Source organism: Micrasema longulum, unplaced genomic scaffold, assembly GCF_059751315.1.
Source record: "Micrasema longulum isolate JH-2025_06_02 unplaced genomic scaffold, ASM5975131v1 h1tg001163l, whole genome shotgun sequence".
NCBI lineage: Eukaryota > Metazoa > Arthropoda > Insecta > Trichoptera > Brachycentridae > Micrasema > Micrasema longulum.
The window spans coordinates 133,794-148,869 of record NW_028278350.1 but is presented as its reverse complement, the minus strand read 5'-3'; the positions used below and the strand labels follow the sequence as shown (position 1 = coordinate 148,869).

Sequence of the window (15,076 nt, the reverse complement as noted above, 5' to 3'; positions counted from 1 at the left end):
TGCTATTTTTTACTAGTAGAATTTATTTTTAAAGCGCACAAAGGTCACCTTATATGTAAATGAATATGTCTGTATCATTAATTTCACAGGAGTTGGTATATTCGGATATGAAATGTTATTCATAGTTTATCAAATCGATTGTGACTTTCATAGCTCTGCAATATACTATACATAGAATTTCAATCTGTAAAATGTATTTTTTAGTGGTAATCACTTTTGATTTAGAATTTTTCACCAATAACTGGGTTTCGTCGCGACCGACGACGTCAGAATAGTGGGAGACTAAACAAAATTTAATAAAATCAAGATGTGGGTCACGATAAAACCTGGTCGCTGGTGAATTTCTTTTAATTAGAAGTGGTTAAACTAAGTATATGTTTAGCTTATTGTAATTACCAAGAAATGTAACCAGAAAAATTCAATGTTTTTAATAAATTTAAAAAAAAATGAATGAACTGAAAAAAATATGAGTAAATAATAAATAATGTTTATCTCCGACATTAAGTAAAATTTTATTATGATTATTGGGATCAATTCAATTATTTTCAGGAAATATTTAAACAGTGTTGGTTTATTAAGAGTTTTTTTATAAGAAAAAAAATTCATAATTATTTTTATAACAATAAATGCTTATTTTTGAATTACCCACAACACTATGAACACATATATGCTGCTCAGTTAATTGAATAGCCAAGCAGATGTTTCTTTGAAGTATTCAAAAGATCAAAGGAAATCTGGAAGTGTAACATAAAAATAACTTATATCAATAATACTGTGAAATAATATTTTTAGCTACATATTTTTTGTATTATTATTTTTTTATTAAAAAAAAAAAATATTTGCGTTCTTATGATTTCTCGAATATTTAATTTTGAGGGCCATTTTCAACGAGTTGTAAATAACTCACTATTAGAAAATGGAATCGAGTTGGGGTAGAGTGGGATTCGAACCACGGACCTTTGGTGTAATGGTCAGCGCTTTTGCCTACCATTCAAGAGGTTTCGGGTTCGATTCCCGACATTGTTGATATGAAATATTTATTTGAAAGAATGGTTCCACAGTAAAATATTTTATAGTCCCTGGACTGGTACCTGAAGCGTAAGACTAGTCACCTGACTTTCATGTAACGAAATATGATCAAGATACGCTGCGATTGGTGTACCAATATGCATCACTAGGTGCGGAAAGGGAATGATGATGATGATTTTAATTAATTTGATTATTTAGAATGTTTTTATTGCAAATCATGAACTACAAACTGTGCCATATTTATATTTTATTTGTTCGGGATATATTTTTAAAGTTTTGGTTGTTTAAAAAACAATGCCAACGCCTTCTAATTACCATCAAAGTTTAATTAATAGTTCAATAATGTTTAATCATATGAATAAAACAGTGTATCATATTTATATTAAAACAAAATAACAATGAAATTGCGAAATAATATTTTTTTAGTAAAACTACGTGCTTTCGTAATAAAATAAATTATTTTTGATTGTTAGGCAAACAAAATTTTACTTTTGCTACATAATGAACGATGTTGATACAAAAACAGCAAAACAGTTAGATAAATGTTTCTTATATTTTATTGGGATTTTATTTCGCGTCCTTTATTTTCCGACGCGCCAGTAGCCAAAAAAGCAAAGCTGTGCAAGGGATTTGTGCTTAGCAAAAGCGATCTTCAGAGTGTCAAACCCGCATCGGCCCCCTCGGGGTGGAGCATTTTCTAGAACTCCTGTACATGGTAGCGGAAGAGGTTCTCAATATCTTCAGAGCCCACCCGGTGGTCGTCAGGACACCGAATGCCATCACAACGAGCCAACATCGACAGAACAGACCCGATCAATACTAAGCCTTATACCTTCCATAAAGACCTTTTCCTTGGCATGGGAACGACCTCACTGTTTCGTGGTGCGGACGCGACTGAGCGCAGCCTTGGCGAAGGCGGGAAAGGGGGGGAGAAAGTGAAAACTTTACAGTGAGGGTAAGTTCATTTGGGGGAAACTGTTTTGCGCAACAAATTTTGAAACACTCCCCGAGAAATTTTAAATGCCGTTCACGATCGCGTTCTTTATTTTAATATGCTATGCGTACTTTTGCAATAATATAACAATGAAATCGACGATCACACGTAAAATATATATGCACCTCAAAGAATTATCCACGGGAGTCACATCGAACGAAATTTTCAGGAAACAAGATTTTGTGATCGTGCTATTTTCAAAACAACATTACTTTTGAACCAAATGAGATAATATAAATCTATAAAGAATTTTCAATGTAAAATAATGATTATTTTGATAAAAATAGTTTACATTAAAATAGCGTATTTGGGACAACTGATATTTTTTGCACTAAAACAAAGTTGACTTCAGATTTTCATTTAAGTTTAAAAATGCATTTTTTTATAATTTTTTATATTTTTATTGAATATTTTTTTTTTTTACAAAATACAAATAGGTAAATATACAGAACATCTTATATATAACGTTTCTACCTCTCTAATAAAGTAGATACTTGTGTTTAGAGAGGGAGTTCGTTTCACTTTTTTTTTTTTTTTATGAACAAAGTAAATTAAAACAAAGTAAATTAAAATTAAAATGTAAAATAAACAAGGTAAATTTAAAATAAAAAATAAACATTCTTTGGTATGGAGTCTAGGAAGGGGTGAGTCTTAAATGTTTTTTAATTTTAGTTTTAAAAGTTTGATAATTTTTTATAGATTTTAAGTTTTCCGGAAGTTTATTAAAGTTTTTTTTACCTATGTACGTATAATGGTTTAACGCTGCTGTTGTTTTACATCTGTGCAAAATTAAATTATTAGAAAATCTAGAGTTACTTGAATTTTGCACTTCAATTGTTTTTTCTTTAAAAGTTTGTAAGATAGAGGCTTTATTAAAAATGTATGTGACGAAAGTGCTTATTGCGATATTTTTTATTGCATTTATAACGGCAAAAAGTGGACTCACGTGTTTTATCCTCTAAGATACAATAAATATATGATATGTAACTTTATTTTTACTGTTACGAACATCCCGAGACAGTTAATTTAAATAAGTACAAAAAATAATTCAGTCACAAAATTTGAGAGAACAAGTATAAAATGCACTTATTTGTCAATTTTTTAGCTTCTTACATCCCCAGAGGTTTAGTTTCAAAGTTACCATGTATAAAAACATACAAAAAGTATTTTTTACTGTATGCATTCTGGTGAAAATCGTTAATTCAATTTAGCAAATATTTTTTTAGAAATCTCAAATATTAAAACAATTTAAATTGGTGGACTGAGGTGGTTTTATACGTAACTAGAACAGACTTTTCTCGAGTCAAATATTCAAATAGATTTTTCTCAGAATAGGCAATAACGCATTTAGAAGGTTTTATCAGTATTACGACGAAAATATAGTTCTGGAAATACATTTTGGTTTGCAAATGATATATCTAGAGGTCTCATTTACTCGCTATTTTAAATCAAGATTAAGAAAGCGGATATAAAGTTATCGCACCGCGGAACGCAAAAGGAACACAAACTTTTGATTAACAAAGTTTTTGGCATTTATCATTTAGAAAAGAGATGTTAACGCTAGCATAAACTTACAGTATTAAAAATTCACGCGAGTTTTCCAAACATTTATTATAACTTCTCAGACATACATATTTGGAGCCAATCAACGAATTTTTAAATTGTTACCCGTACCGTAAAAACGAATTACAAAAAAAATAATTGAACGAGTGCATTGCAATATTATTAATGTTTTCAATCGAATTTGTAAAGCTTGTTTATTGGCAAAACTACAAAATAATATCTCAAATAAATTACGCACATAGTTATGTTGACTCAGTTGTAACTACTTTCCGAAATCTTGCGATATTCTAATGCGTAATTTTTAGGTAGTCTTGAAAGGGGATGAGGACATTATTTAATGTACTTTTGGCGCCAAATTATCGAGGGGTTGGCAGTTTATCCCACGAGGGTGAACTACCCTAATGTTTTATTGTTTTAATTTCGCAAGAAATACATAAAACATGCCGTTGACACTCAATAAACATTTATTATACATAAATTCGACATCATATTCGAGTGCAAAATTATTTCAAAACTTAAGAGATGAACTGTGGCGTAATTATACACACTAAATATTGATTGATTTTAAACATAATCATAATTAAAATTCGATTTTACATGCGAAAACACATATAATAAACAACAATAATCAATAAATGGCGATTTTTAAAAATATGTCAAAGGTACCCTAAAATAATAAAAATACGTATATAGTTTTATTTATATTTTTTACCAGTGACCGGGTTTCGTCGTGACTGACATCGTCAGTCACTGGCAAAAATTATAAATAAAAGTGGAATGAAACTATATACAAATTACAATAATGATGGAGAATACCTTAAATAAGGTAATATGGAAGTCTAGGCATTTACAGGTCTTATGACCTGTTATTAGTTGGTTTAAGTGGCCACTTTACACACTGTGTAACTAACATACATACATACGTACAGTAAGAAGATTAAAAATTGGAAAATTGTTTTCAGGCGTTGCCTAGTACGTGAAATAATTCAGTCAGATGAATTCCTTCACAACAATAAATGTTTCAGCTCTTTGAATTTACTAAAACCAACAAATGGAAGAGTTGAAGAACTATGGATGTAAAAACATAGGCAAAATGGTGAATGGTACACAGTGTGTAAAGTGGCCACTTAAACCAGCCAATGAAAGGTCATTTGCTCTGTAAATGCCTAGACTTCCATATTACATTTTTAAGGTATTCTCCATGATTGTTATAATTTGTTGATCTTAAGGACTCCCGAGGGGGTAAAATCCAGGTTTTGTCTACAAACATTTGGAGAAACTCAAATATTGTCATGAAACTATATACGTATTTTTATTGTTATAATTAAAATGCAGTTCCACCAAGAAATGGTAGTAAAAAATGGATCTATTTAAGGTACCCTAAGCAAATTAAGTGATTTAATCAACTAGGTACTAACAATTGAGCCGTAATCAAGATTAATAAATAGCTGAAAGTATCCTAGTAATTAGTTATATTTGTAATTGACGCATTTTTACAAAAGGGGTGGTAAATGTCATAATTATGCATCGTCGCATGTCAATAATTGTACAAATTATTTCAAATGCTTGAACACTGCGGGTTGTGTGATCAGATATATATTTTTAATTGAGGATGAAAAATACTTCATACCCTTACGTTCATGGAATTTAAATTATATTATTATCTTTACAATTCGTCACGCACGATTTTATCGTAACGAAATATGACAATTGTATATTTTACCCTATCAAAAATAATTGTAAAATTGCCAAAATGTGATTTACAGCAGTGCAGTGTTCCAAAGCTGCTATTTGATAGTTGTTTAATTAGTGTCTGAATGCAGAATATTTATAGTTATCATATTATTAAAATATATTGGTCATTAAATTTACCATACGAGTACTTTTTTTATTTTTCAAAAACAAAATGATTTTGTAATACAAATAATACTAGCGGACCCGTCAGACGTTGTCCTGCCCAAACGTTGCGCGTTGGGTTGCCTGCTATTAGCTTGGAAAAAGATTTTTCATTGATAAATAGGTACCTAGGTACTTGTTTGTGATTAAATTCCGAAACTAAAAATTGATAATATTGAATTTAAGCAGGTACTTGTTTATGGTTGAATTCCAAAACATAAAATAAATATTTTTTCAAATATGGCATTCTTTTTACAAACGTCAAACTTCGGTCTTCTCGCCAACAGAGGGGTGAACTTATCTAGGAATAGGATTTTAAAAATGTATTGAATTTAGTATTATTTTAGTGTTACCAAAAATCCAGTAAAAAGAAGTTAATGGGTAGAAATTTTAAGGAATTTAAGGAAAGAATCTGATAGAGATCCGCAAAAAACAAGTGCTGTTTGTGAACATTCAAAAACAAACTTTTGTACAGACAAAATAACAACATCTTTCCATTTTTTTTGTAAATGCCTTCTCCTCGAATGCAACCCTGGTAGATCTATGAATAACATGTTTATGCTCCTTACTTCTATTTAACATATTATATTGAAGATTTTAATATCTACAAACACGCACAGCGCAAGATCTATATTTCTCTGAAAACCGCACGTAAATCGGTTAAGCCGTTTAGAAGGAGTTCGGCGACATCACACGTACAGAGGAATTATATATATATATATATATATATATAAAGATAGGTATAAAATCAACATAACGCCATTATTTTATTTTTTATGTGGGTTTCTTTCACAAATCTCTTTAAAATAATTTATGCTTAACAATTTTTCCCTTACCATTTATTTAACCTACCCTTTTTATTTTTGGGTGTGAAAATGGAGGCATTAAATAATGACTGCACCCAAATACACGAATATTGATCATACAATAACCAGCGCGAGGGTGTGTGGATCATGACATGGTTGTTTTGTACAGAAACAATAATTTACATAATTTACTTTACAAAATTAACGAAATTAACAATACAGCTTTTAGCTACGTGTTGACCCAAAAGTATTTTATCGCAGGTGGTTAGATACCTGCGACAAAAACTTTTCAAAACAAAAAAAACGACAACGAAATTGGTTGCTAGCCTAGTAAATTAATTAACAGAATGCATGCTCTTTCTATATACAACGAATACTCATTCATATATGCTGATATTTATAATGATTTGATTTATAATGTTAATGATTATTTTTTTATTTTTTTATTTTATTTTATTTGGAAAACATACAGTCATACAAAATAAGTACTAAAAACAACAATTTTTTAACATAAAAAGACCAATTAAGTTTTCATAAATTAAGATTAAGATTATTCAACTTGACTCTAATATACTAAGTTGGTTTTTTTATTTATAATTAAGTAGTCGTATATTTTTTTATAATAGTTTTTCAAAATAGGTATAGCTTGCCCACAACATACTGCACACCGCATTTGAGGACATAAGTCGCCTTGGCGGTGCTCACATACAAGGAAAAGTTGCTTGTTGCCGAACTAGAAAAGCTGTCCGAAAGAGCTCACTGTAATATAATAGCCTTAGCATCTTTTTTCTGAAAGAAAGTAATCCATAATATGTACTTCATTGGATTGAGAAAACAGGGAAGTGATTCACTGGTTGGGATTAAATTTATTGGACATGATCAATTCACCGAAATGATTACAAAACTTTTTAAAAGCCTTGAAATTCTTTTTGGAAACTACCAGATCTGTATATCTGACAGGACCTATAACAGGGCCACGAATAGTAGCGAGAAGTTCCATTCGGTAATCGTAGAGAGGGGAAAAGGGACAAGACCACATAATGTGTTCAGAAGAATGGTTAGAATATCCCCAGCAGCACGAAGGGGAGTCAACAAAATTGAAAACAAATATTTTTTTATTAAATTTACTATGTACTGATAAAAACGGCGTAGTCCAGTGATCGGGAATAACCCGAGAAGATTTTAAGCGCTGACGGATTGAAGGAAAAAAGAAAGGTAACCCTCCCTAAAGGGGAAGATTCCCATCGCGATTGCCTAGCACCAAGAATCAATATTAGTATAGAAATACCTATAATTTAAAACACAAAAAATCTTCATCTTATAACAGACTGAGCTATTGACGGAGACTTATCTTACTAAAGGTCACTCCATATTTATGTTCAAATGCTCTATGTGTTATATAGATTCCCTGCTAACAACTGTGCATGCAATAAATTTATACCAGGTACTAAAACATTTATTTATCTAAATATAAATAACTCAGTACAACAAAGATGGAGAGCATTTAAGAGAAGGGAATACGGAAGTCCAGGAATTTATAAAGCTTAAAATAAAATTACGTCATTGGCCGGATTTAAGTAACCACTTTTCCTCAAATTTTCCATCTGTTATCATTTGTAGCATATCCAACAAAGATAGCGAAAGAAGTAGGGTTAAATCCAATTAAAATCGCGATGCATAAAATTGAAAATTTTAAACGAGTAACTCTTGATTGTTTGAAATTGACAAAAATCATTTTTTTCTGTATCAGTAAAACCGATAGAAAGATGTACGGTTTTTAACAGGGTTTTCGGGTATATGGAGGAAGTACTTTCACTGCTGACATTTGGGAAGTAAAAGAGCAGAAACCTTCATTAATGTGGGTCTCGTGATTTGAAACAAAAAAAAAGGAAGACGTTGCTTACCTTTTTGAAGGCAGCTGACCGGGAAGCTGCAACTTCTTCCCTATGATGCGATATGGAGTTTGCTTGGAACTCCCGTTCTCTTTCAGCGCTGAAGTTCTCTCTCACCACTTTCATGACGTTCTTCTGGAAGTTCATGTCCAAAGAACCTGAAAAGAAAAACAATGTATTTATTTTGTTTATTTATTTCACTGTTTTATAATGTAAAGGTTCTTTTTTTCAGGTTTCGACTAGCTAGAAATTTCCTGTGTTGGGGCAGGACTTCCTTTATTACATGTGTTTTTCATTAAATGATGCTTAAACATAATTAATTTACTACGCTGCGTAAATTTTATAAGAGCCCTGATAAATTATTTATTTATTTCAATTTTATTTTATATACAATTTTTTTCTTTGCATTTGGTACATTTTTTATTACATAATTTATAACTTTTTTCATGAAAGCAAAAAAATCTACATATGGCCCGTACGTGGGTATACTAAATCTAGAATACATTATAAAATCTAAGGTGTTGATGCAAATTAATTATTGAAAAAACAAATGAAAGTAAGTGGAAAATAAGCAATAGAAAAAATAAAAATACATGTGTAGCAAAAAAATATTAAATTAAAATTTATAATAATGAAAAAATACGAGAACAAATTAAAAGTTTATCTGGAAAGATGATAGTTTAAAAAAATACTAGTTTTCAGCAGATAAACACAAAATTTGTAAACAAATTTAAAATCTAGATGGTTTTGTGCTACTGATATCTTAAAAACAATATTTTATACGATAATTTATAATATAATGAGGTATCTAAAGCTTAAAATAAATAATTAAGGGATGTCCTGCTAAGCCTCTTTTTTAGAGGCTTATCACCAGGGGAGAAACAGGATATGGAAGGAATTTATGTAAAAATTACCACAATACCCAGACCAATTGGAAAATAATCTTCCTTGGAAATATTCTTGCAACTAACGGGAATCGAACCCGCGACACCAGTTTCATATTATTTTAAAGAATACAGGACTTGATGGGTGGAATTTTTTGGTGACTTGCATCAAAGGCTTCGGAGATGTTTTTTTTCAATTATAATAATGTAATTTGATGTCATTAAATTTATAAAAATACTGTACTGGACATAGACTTTTGTAACTGAATTTGATACAGTAATAATTATAAGTAAACGAAGTTTTTGCTAATATTCGTGTTTACAATATGGTCTTGGGGATAAATGACAATATCCAACAAAGGTCTTAATTTCACTAAACGGTACTGTCGGTGTGTTCCTGCAGCAAGGGCAGGCATTTAAGAAGCGTTACTCATTAATGCCAATATATTAGGGATTACTTAAGCCTGTTGATTGGCTTTAAAAAAGGCCCTCTATATAATTTGCCAAACTAACAGTGATTTGACACAAATTGAAAATTTTACTCGTTTTTTGACAAAAAACACTGCTTTTTGTATGAGTGAAACAGATATGAAGACTCACGGTCTTTAAAAAGGTTTCGAAATCTGAAAATAAGAAGTACTTTCAGATTATCGCAGTAAAATTATTTGATATCATTAAATATGGTTCAAAACATTATGCACGCTAATTGAAATTGACTATTTTGAATAATTTATAATCAGAATTTAAATATTTTTCAAAAGACTTGCCAAAGTCGGGTGCCAAAACTGTAAGTAATCCAAACTTTAAAATTTAGTGTTAGAATTAATATATTATTTAGTGTTAATTCCTAGAAAATGGCACACCTGATATGATGCGTGTTTTGCATGATAAATGAACAGCTTCTCGTAATTTTTATTTTATTTTTATTTATTTATTTACATCTTTTATCAAAAATACAATTTTACGTTCACTTTGCCCAGCTAACAAGGGTACATACCCCGTTCTAAGCTAGGCAATTACATTCTAATATATTATAATAGTTAACAATTTAATTAAGAGCACAGGCTAATAAAATATAAACCTACTCGAATACACATTTTGATACATATAAATTCACACATACACATATATATATATATATATCTATATATATAGATATATATACACACACATATATACACATGTACATACACACACACGTACATACACCCATGCGCATACACATATATACATTCATAAAACATAGACAATTTATTTATAATACGAAACTTCATGGTTGCCATCTGTATTTATATATTTTAACATTATTTTTTATTTTCATATTTTATTTTCGACATCCAGTAAGAATTTCCAATCCGTGGCATGCATTACTTTTCTGACTCCCTACGACCAATGTCATGAAAGAGCGAGGTCAACACCTTCCGCAACTTGAACGTTCTGGCAAAAGGTTATAGACTTTTTTGCCTACGTAATAGTGTTGTCTCGATGCCAGAACAGTGTTGACCCCTTCACTTAGTATCAGAACCCTATTAGAGTATCTTGTATTATGGTTGTGGTTGACGCTTGGGTAAATGTCTCTATTTATGTGTGTAACCACTACCGTTCTCAATATATACTGTTGAATAATATTCAGTACTTTAAAAAACAAGTCACTTGGATAACATTTTTTTTTTTTTTAATTACTTGGATTAAAGATTTCTGTACAATTGCTACAGGTTCAAGGGCGGTTTTTGTGCAAGCTCCCCAACCAATTTGACCGTAAGTCAACACAGAATTTGCAAGTGCATGAATAGGTGTTTCAAGTCCGGGACTTTGAGTATATTTCTAAGTGGGATGAAAAAATGTATCAAGCGCTTAATTTTTGCAGTTATAGTTTTAGTTTGTTCATCCCACCTCAAATACTGGTCTATAGTTATTCCAAGATATTTTATACTTTGATCTTTAAAATAAATATTTAATTTTCAAAAATAATTTATGTTGATAGGTATCTAGAAAGACACTGTTATTTTATACAAAACTTGTAAAAGGTTGTTATTTTCTTCTTCCTTAGTCGAAGTTTGCAAAGGTGTAAACTGTGTCTAATTAGTGATGGTACTTACTGGAACTGTTGAGACCGGATGTTGGGAGGTCAGGAAGCCCTAATGGCGGAGGTGCAACCGGAACCGGTGGAGTTTCCGGGTCGGGGAAGGTCACCAGAGGCTCGTTGAGTTCGCAGTCGGGGTCTGCTGCATCAGCTAGGTTCTCCATCGAGTTGCGAAGTCTGCAAACGAGTAAGAAAATAAATAGGTTATTCACACAAAACACAATTTCTAAAATCTATCAAAAACGGTTTTTAACTACATTTTAGTCTTGTGAGATATAACATTTATTAAATTACCAAGTTTTAAAACAAATCAATTTGAGACCCAGTGTTCGTTAAAAATGAACGTTATGTAACTATAAAATATATTTTTTTAAAAAAACATCCAAAAATTTTAAAGGTCAGAAAAGCAGACAAAACTAATATAATTAAAATAAAATATTAAAATACGAACAATAAACTAATACAACAATTTTTGAGTATGTCCAAATGCTTGCAGACTGGCTGGATTTCCTCCTTAGGGAGTTATTCATATTTAAATGAATGGTGCATGTTACACAGAGTGTAAAGTGGCCACTTAAACCAGCCAATGACAGGTTATAAGCCCTGTAAATGCCTAGACTTCCACATTACTTTCTCAAAAATGTTTTCCCTCTCTGTTGAAATAAATTTAAATAAATTAACAATTCATTTTAAAAATCGACAATAAATACAGAAATAATTAAAGAGTGATTTTTCAATAACTCCTAAGTCATAATGTATGAATTTAAAAGTAACAAAAAAAAACTGCATTACCAGCAATAAAGTTTGTTCACTGGCTGTCAGTAAATCCGAAACTATAAGGCTTTAAAATTTTACGTCCTTCCTCAAACTGCTGTCGAGAATCCTTATTTTTATAAGAATGTTGATGATAGCAAAATACCAAAAAGTATTTAAGTAATCTGATTGCATTAATCGAGGCATAAATCAATTTGACATAAAAAATCACTTGATCTAATAAAAACGGACAAAACACAAATAATTGTTTTTATCTAAATGGTATTTTTCGACTTCGCCACAAAAATCACTGTTCGTATTAATTGCTGAAAAAAATGACACTAAACCAATGCGCGTTTTGAAAAAATATGAACGTATAGATATTCAATCTATATTAAGTTTTTTGCTGTCTTCCATAATTTATATCACAAATTATCAGTATGGTTAAGACACGCCAAAGATTCTAAGAATGGCTCCCATACACTAATAAAATTATAATGAAAATCCTCGTTCCTAAAACTCTACATATTATATAAAAAAAGAGTACTGAAAATGTGGCGAAATTCCGAGAAAACACATGCTACTTAGCCGTTAACTTGGCACGAGTTCGTGTATGGCGACCTTGGGAAAAATACTTATTTTTTTAGTTAGCAACCCTAGAGAAAATTAGTCGAAAGACGTTTTTAAAATTGGAAAAAAAAATCGCGCGAACAATAAATCAGGGAATTAGGCAATCACATAGTTACGAGTATATTAGACATTGTTTCGATTGATAATTGCAATTCGTAAAATATATTTGGTGCAATTTTTATTAAAAGCTTAATATACTGCTCTGAGTGTAAAAAATACTAATTTATTATAAATTCTCACGACAAAATCTATGACATTAAGTTAATATGTAACTTGTACATACACCTTGAGGTAATTTTCACAAAAATGGCGCTATTAATTAATTATCCAACTATGCACTTTCACAAAAAATACGCAAACCTCAGTCGTTTTTCTTTATATCTGTACCTTAAAGGATAAAACGCGTGACTCTACTTTTTACCGTTTTGAAGTTAATAATGCAGAAATTATAGCAATAAGCTATCTTATAGATAAATAAATGACCAAACAAGCAACAAGTCCACTTTCGTCGTATAAATGTTTTTTTCAGTTGAAATAAAAATCCGAAGTCCACATTGTTTTAATGTAGGAAACATGAGTAGTCCCCAATACGCTATTTTAAAATGTACTATTATTATCAAAATGATCGTTATTTTACATTGAAAGTTCTGCATATATTGAAATGATTTCATTTGGCTCGAAAGTTATGATGTTATGAAAATTGCACAATCACAAAATATTGTTTCCTGAACATTTCTGTCAATGTGACTTCCGTGGTTTATCCTTTATCTTATATTGAAGATTACATATGGTTTAATTTAGGAATAACTTCATAGTCGAGTACAAGGAAAGTTACGCAAGTAATACATTTAAGTAAAATTTAAATCTATGTTTATTACTGTAATATTAAAAAAATAATTAAAAAAAAAAAAATGTTAGCAAAAATATACAATAAAAAACTTGGTTCCGTCAAAAAAGTCTTAATTTTTTTCTTAATAGTTTTCAAAATAATTCACTCTACCAATTTTTAAAATGAAAATATCTGAGAAACAATACGGTAGGAACTTTTTATTTTAATTTATTTTGATATAATTTGTCTAATTTTATAATTAAATTTAGAATTTTATCCAAAAGAAAATCTCAGTTAAAATACAAGCCACGAACAAAACAGACAATTAAAAATCCATAAAATTACAATAAAAAGTTGCAAGTTAAAATTGGAAATACGCATAGTATGTACCTCAAAGATTCAGGTGGGTATTCCAAAAAATAGAGCAAAATAAGTCTTAGAACCGAATCTCATTGATTTGAATACGATGAGTAGCGATCTTATTATAGATCTCGAACACAAATCAAATAGTATCTACTTCACTCCGATTTACGTATAACCGTTGCGAAGAGCAAACTACGACTGATTAGCTTGTAAACAGTGGGAATTAATGGCAATCAATGCTATTTTTATTTTATTTTACTGGTGCGATATTATTAGTTTTATTTGTGAAAAGCTATTGCTAATGCTATCGAAAAAATATTATTATTACACTACAAAGTTAATTGAAATCTATTCTAATGAAACAGCTAAAAAAAAGGTGAATTTTCTGTGTCTTTTTATTTGAATATAATTCATAATACTAATGGATGATTTTTAAAATACTTTTGCTTTCTAATTCTTGCAGTTAAAATTCCGATATTGTCTTTGAAGATTGCTAATAAATGCATAACATTATAATTCTACTTTATTTCGTCGGGTTTCTGCTACAAGTTGGTATCTAAAAAGTTTTTAAAAATGAGATATCTTCATAAATGGCGTCAAATAATCTTGGTTTAAAATTAAATAAAAGTATTTCGTATTTTATAAAAACGAAAAATAATATTTGATAACATTCAATTTGCGGTTTTATTAAATTGTTTTTTGGGATGAGCTTTTATTTTTTAAAGTGCAATATCTTACAATAGGTAAAATGTTAGTTTTCAACTTGTGCAGAAACCCAATTATACCCATCGTCTAATCGCTAAATGCTAATTAATAAAATTGTGTAATTTCAACTTTGGGAATTTTAAATCTATTGCTAATATAAATAATTTATAAATTTAAGGCACTAATGCTAATGATATGCTTAGGAAGTAAACCACTGAATAATCGAATGTTAATTTTGATTTGAAAACTTTGTCTGGCATTCGACAAATGACGGTGCGGAAAAGTAGGTTGTAAGGAGACATTTTATGTCTAACATTTCATGTTATTCTTGTATATAGGTATGCATTCTTTTTATGTTTGTGTACATATTGTTATTTATCGTCTTCTTCATATATTTTTCGTTTGTACACTCATTGTTATTTATAATTTGTAAATATGTAACTTCTTTTCGGCCGATATTATTGTCTTTGCAGAAGGCCCCAATAAAGGAAAAAAAAACACACATCTAACAACTTTTGAACTGTAAGTACCGTAAGCTATGACAACCAAAAAGTTTCAGAAAAATATGTATTTAGGTACTTACTTACAATCAATATTTTTACATTATATTAAAAGGAGTTTTTTTTTAAGATTTTGCTTATATTTAAAA

The 15,076-nt window shown here is 30.0% G+C and overlaps 1 protein-coding gene across 4 annotated transcripts in view; it reads right to left on the bottom strand.

Annotated features, from left to right (window-relative positions):
• The window catches only part of Sarm (sterile alpha and armadillo motif), a 164,193-nt gene that overhangs the window by 24,687 nt on the left and 124,430 nt on the right, over positions 1-15,076 (bottom strand). For 3 of the 4 annotated variants that reach the window (XM_088233918.1, XM_088233919.1, XM_088233920.1), the window contains 2 exons: positions 11,164-11,324; positions 8,193-8,338 (listed from right to left, as the gene is read on the bottom strand). In XM_088233918.1, coding sequence (XP_088090044.1) covers positions 8,193-8,338; positions 11,164-11,324 — 307 coding nt within the window. Of the gene's footprint in view, positions 1-1,695; positions 1,859-8,192; positions 8,339-11,163; positions 11,325-15,076 lie in introns of those variants that run through there. The other variant, XM_088233922.1, reaches the window with a different exon arrangement.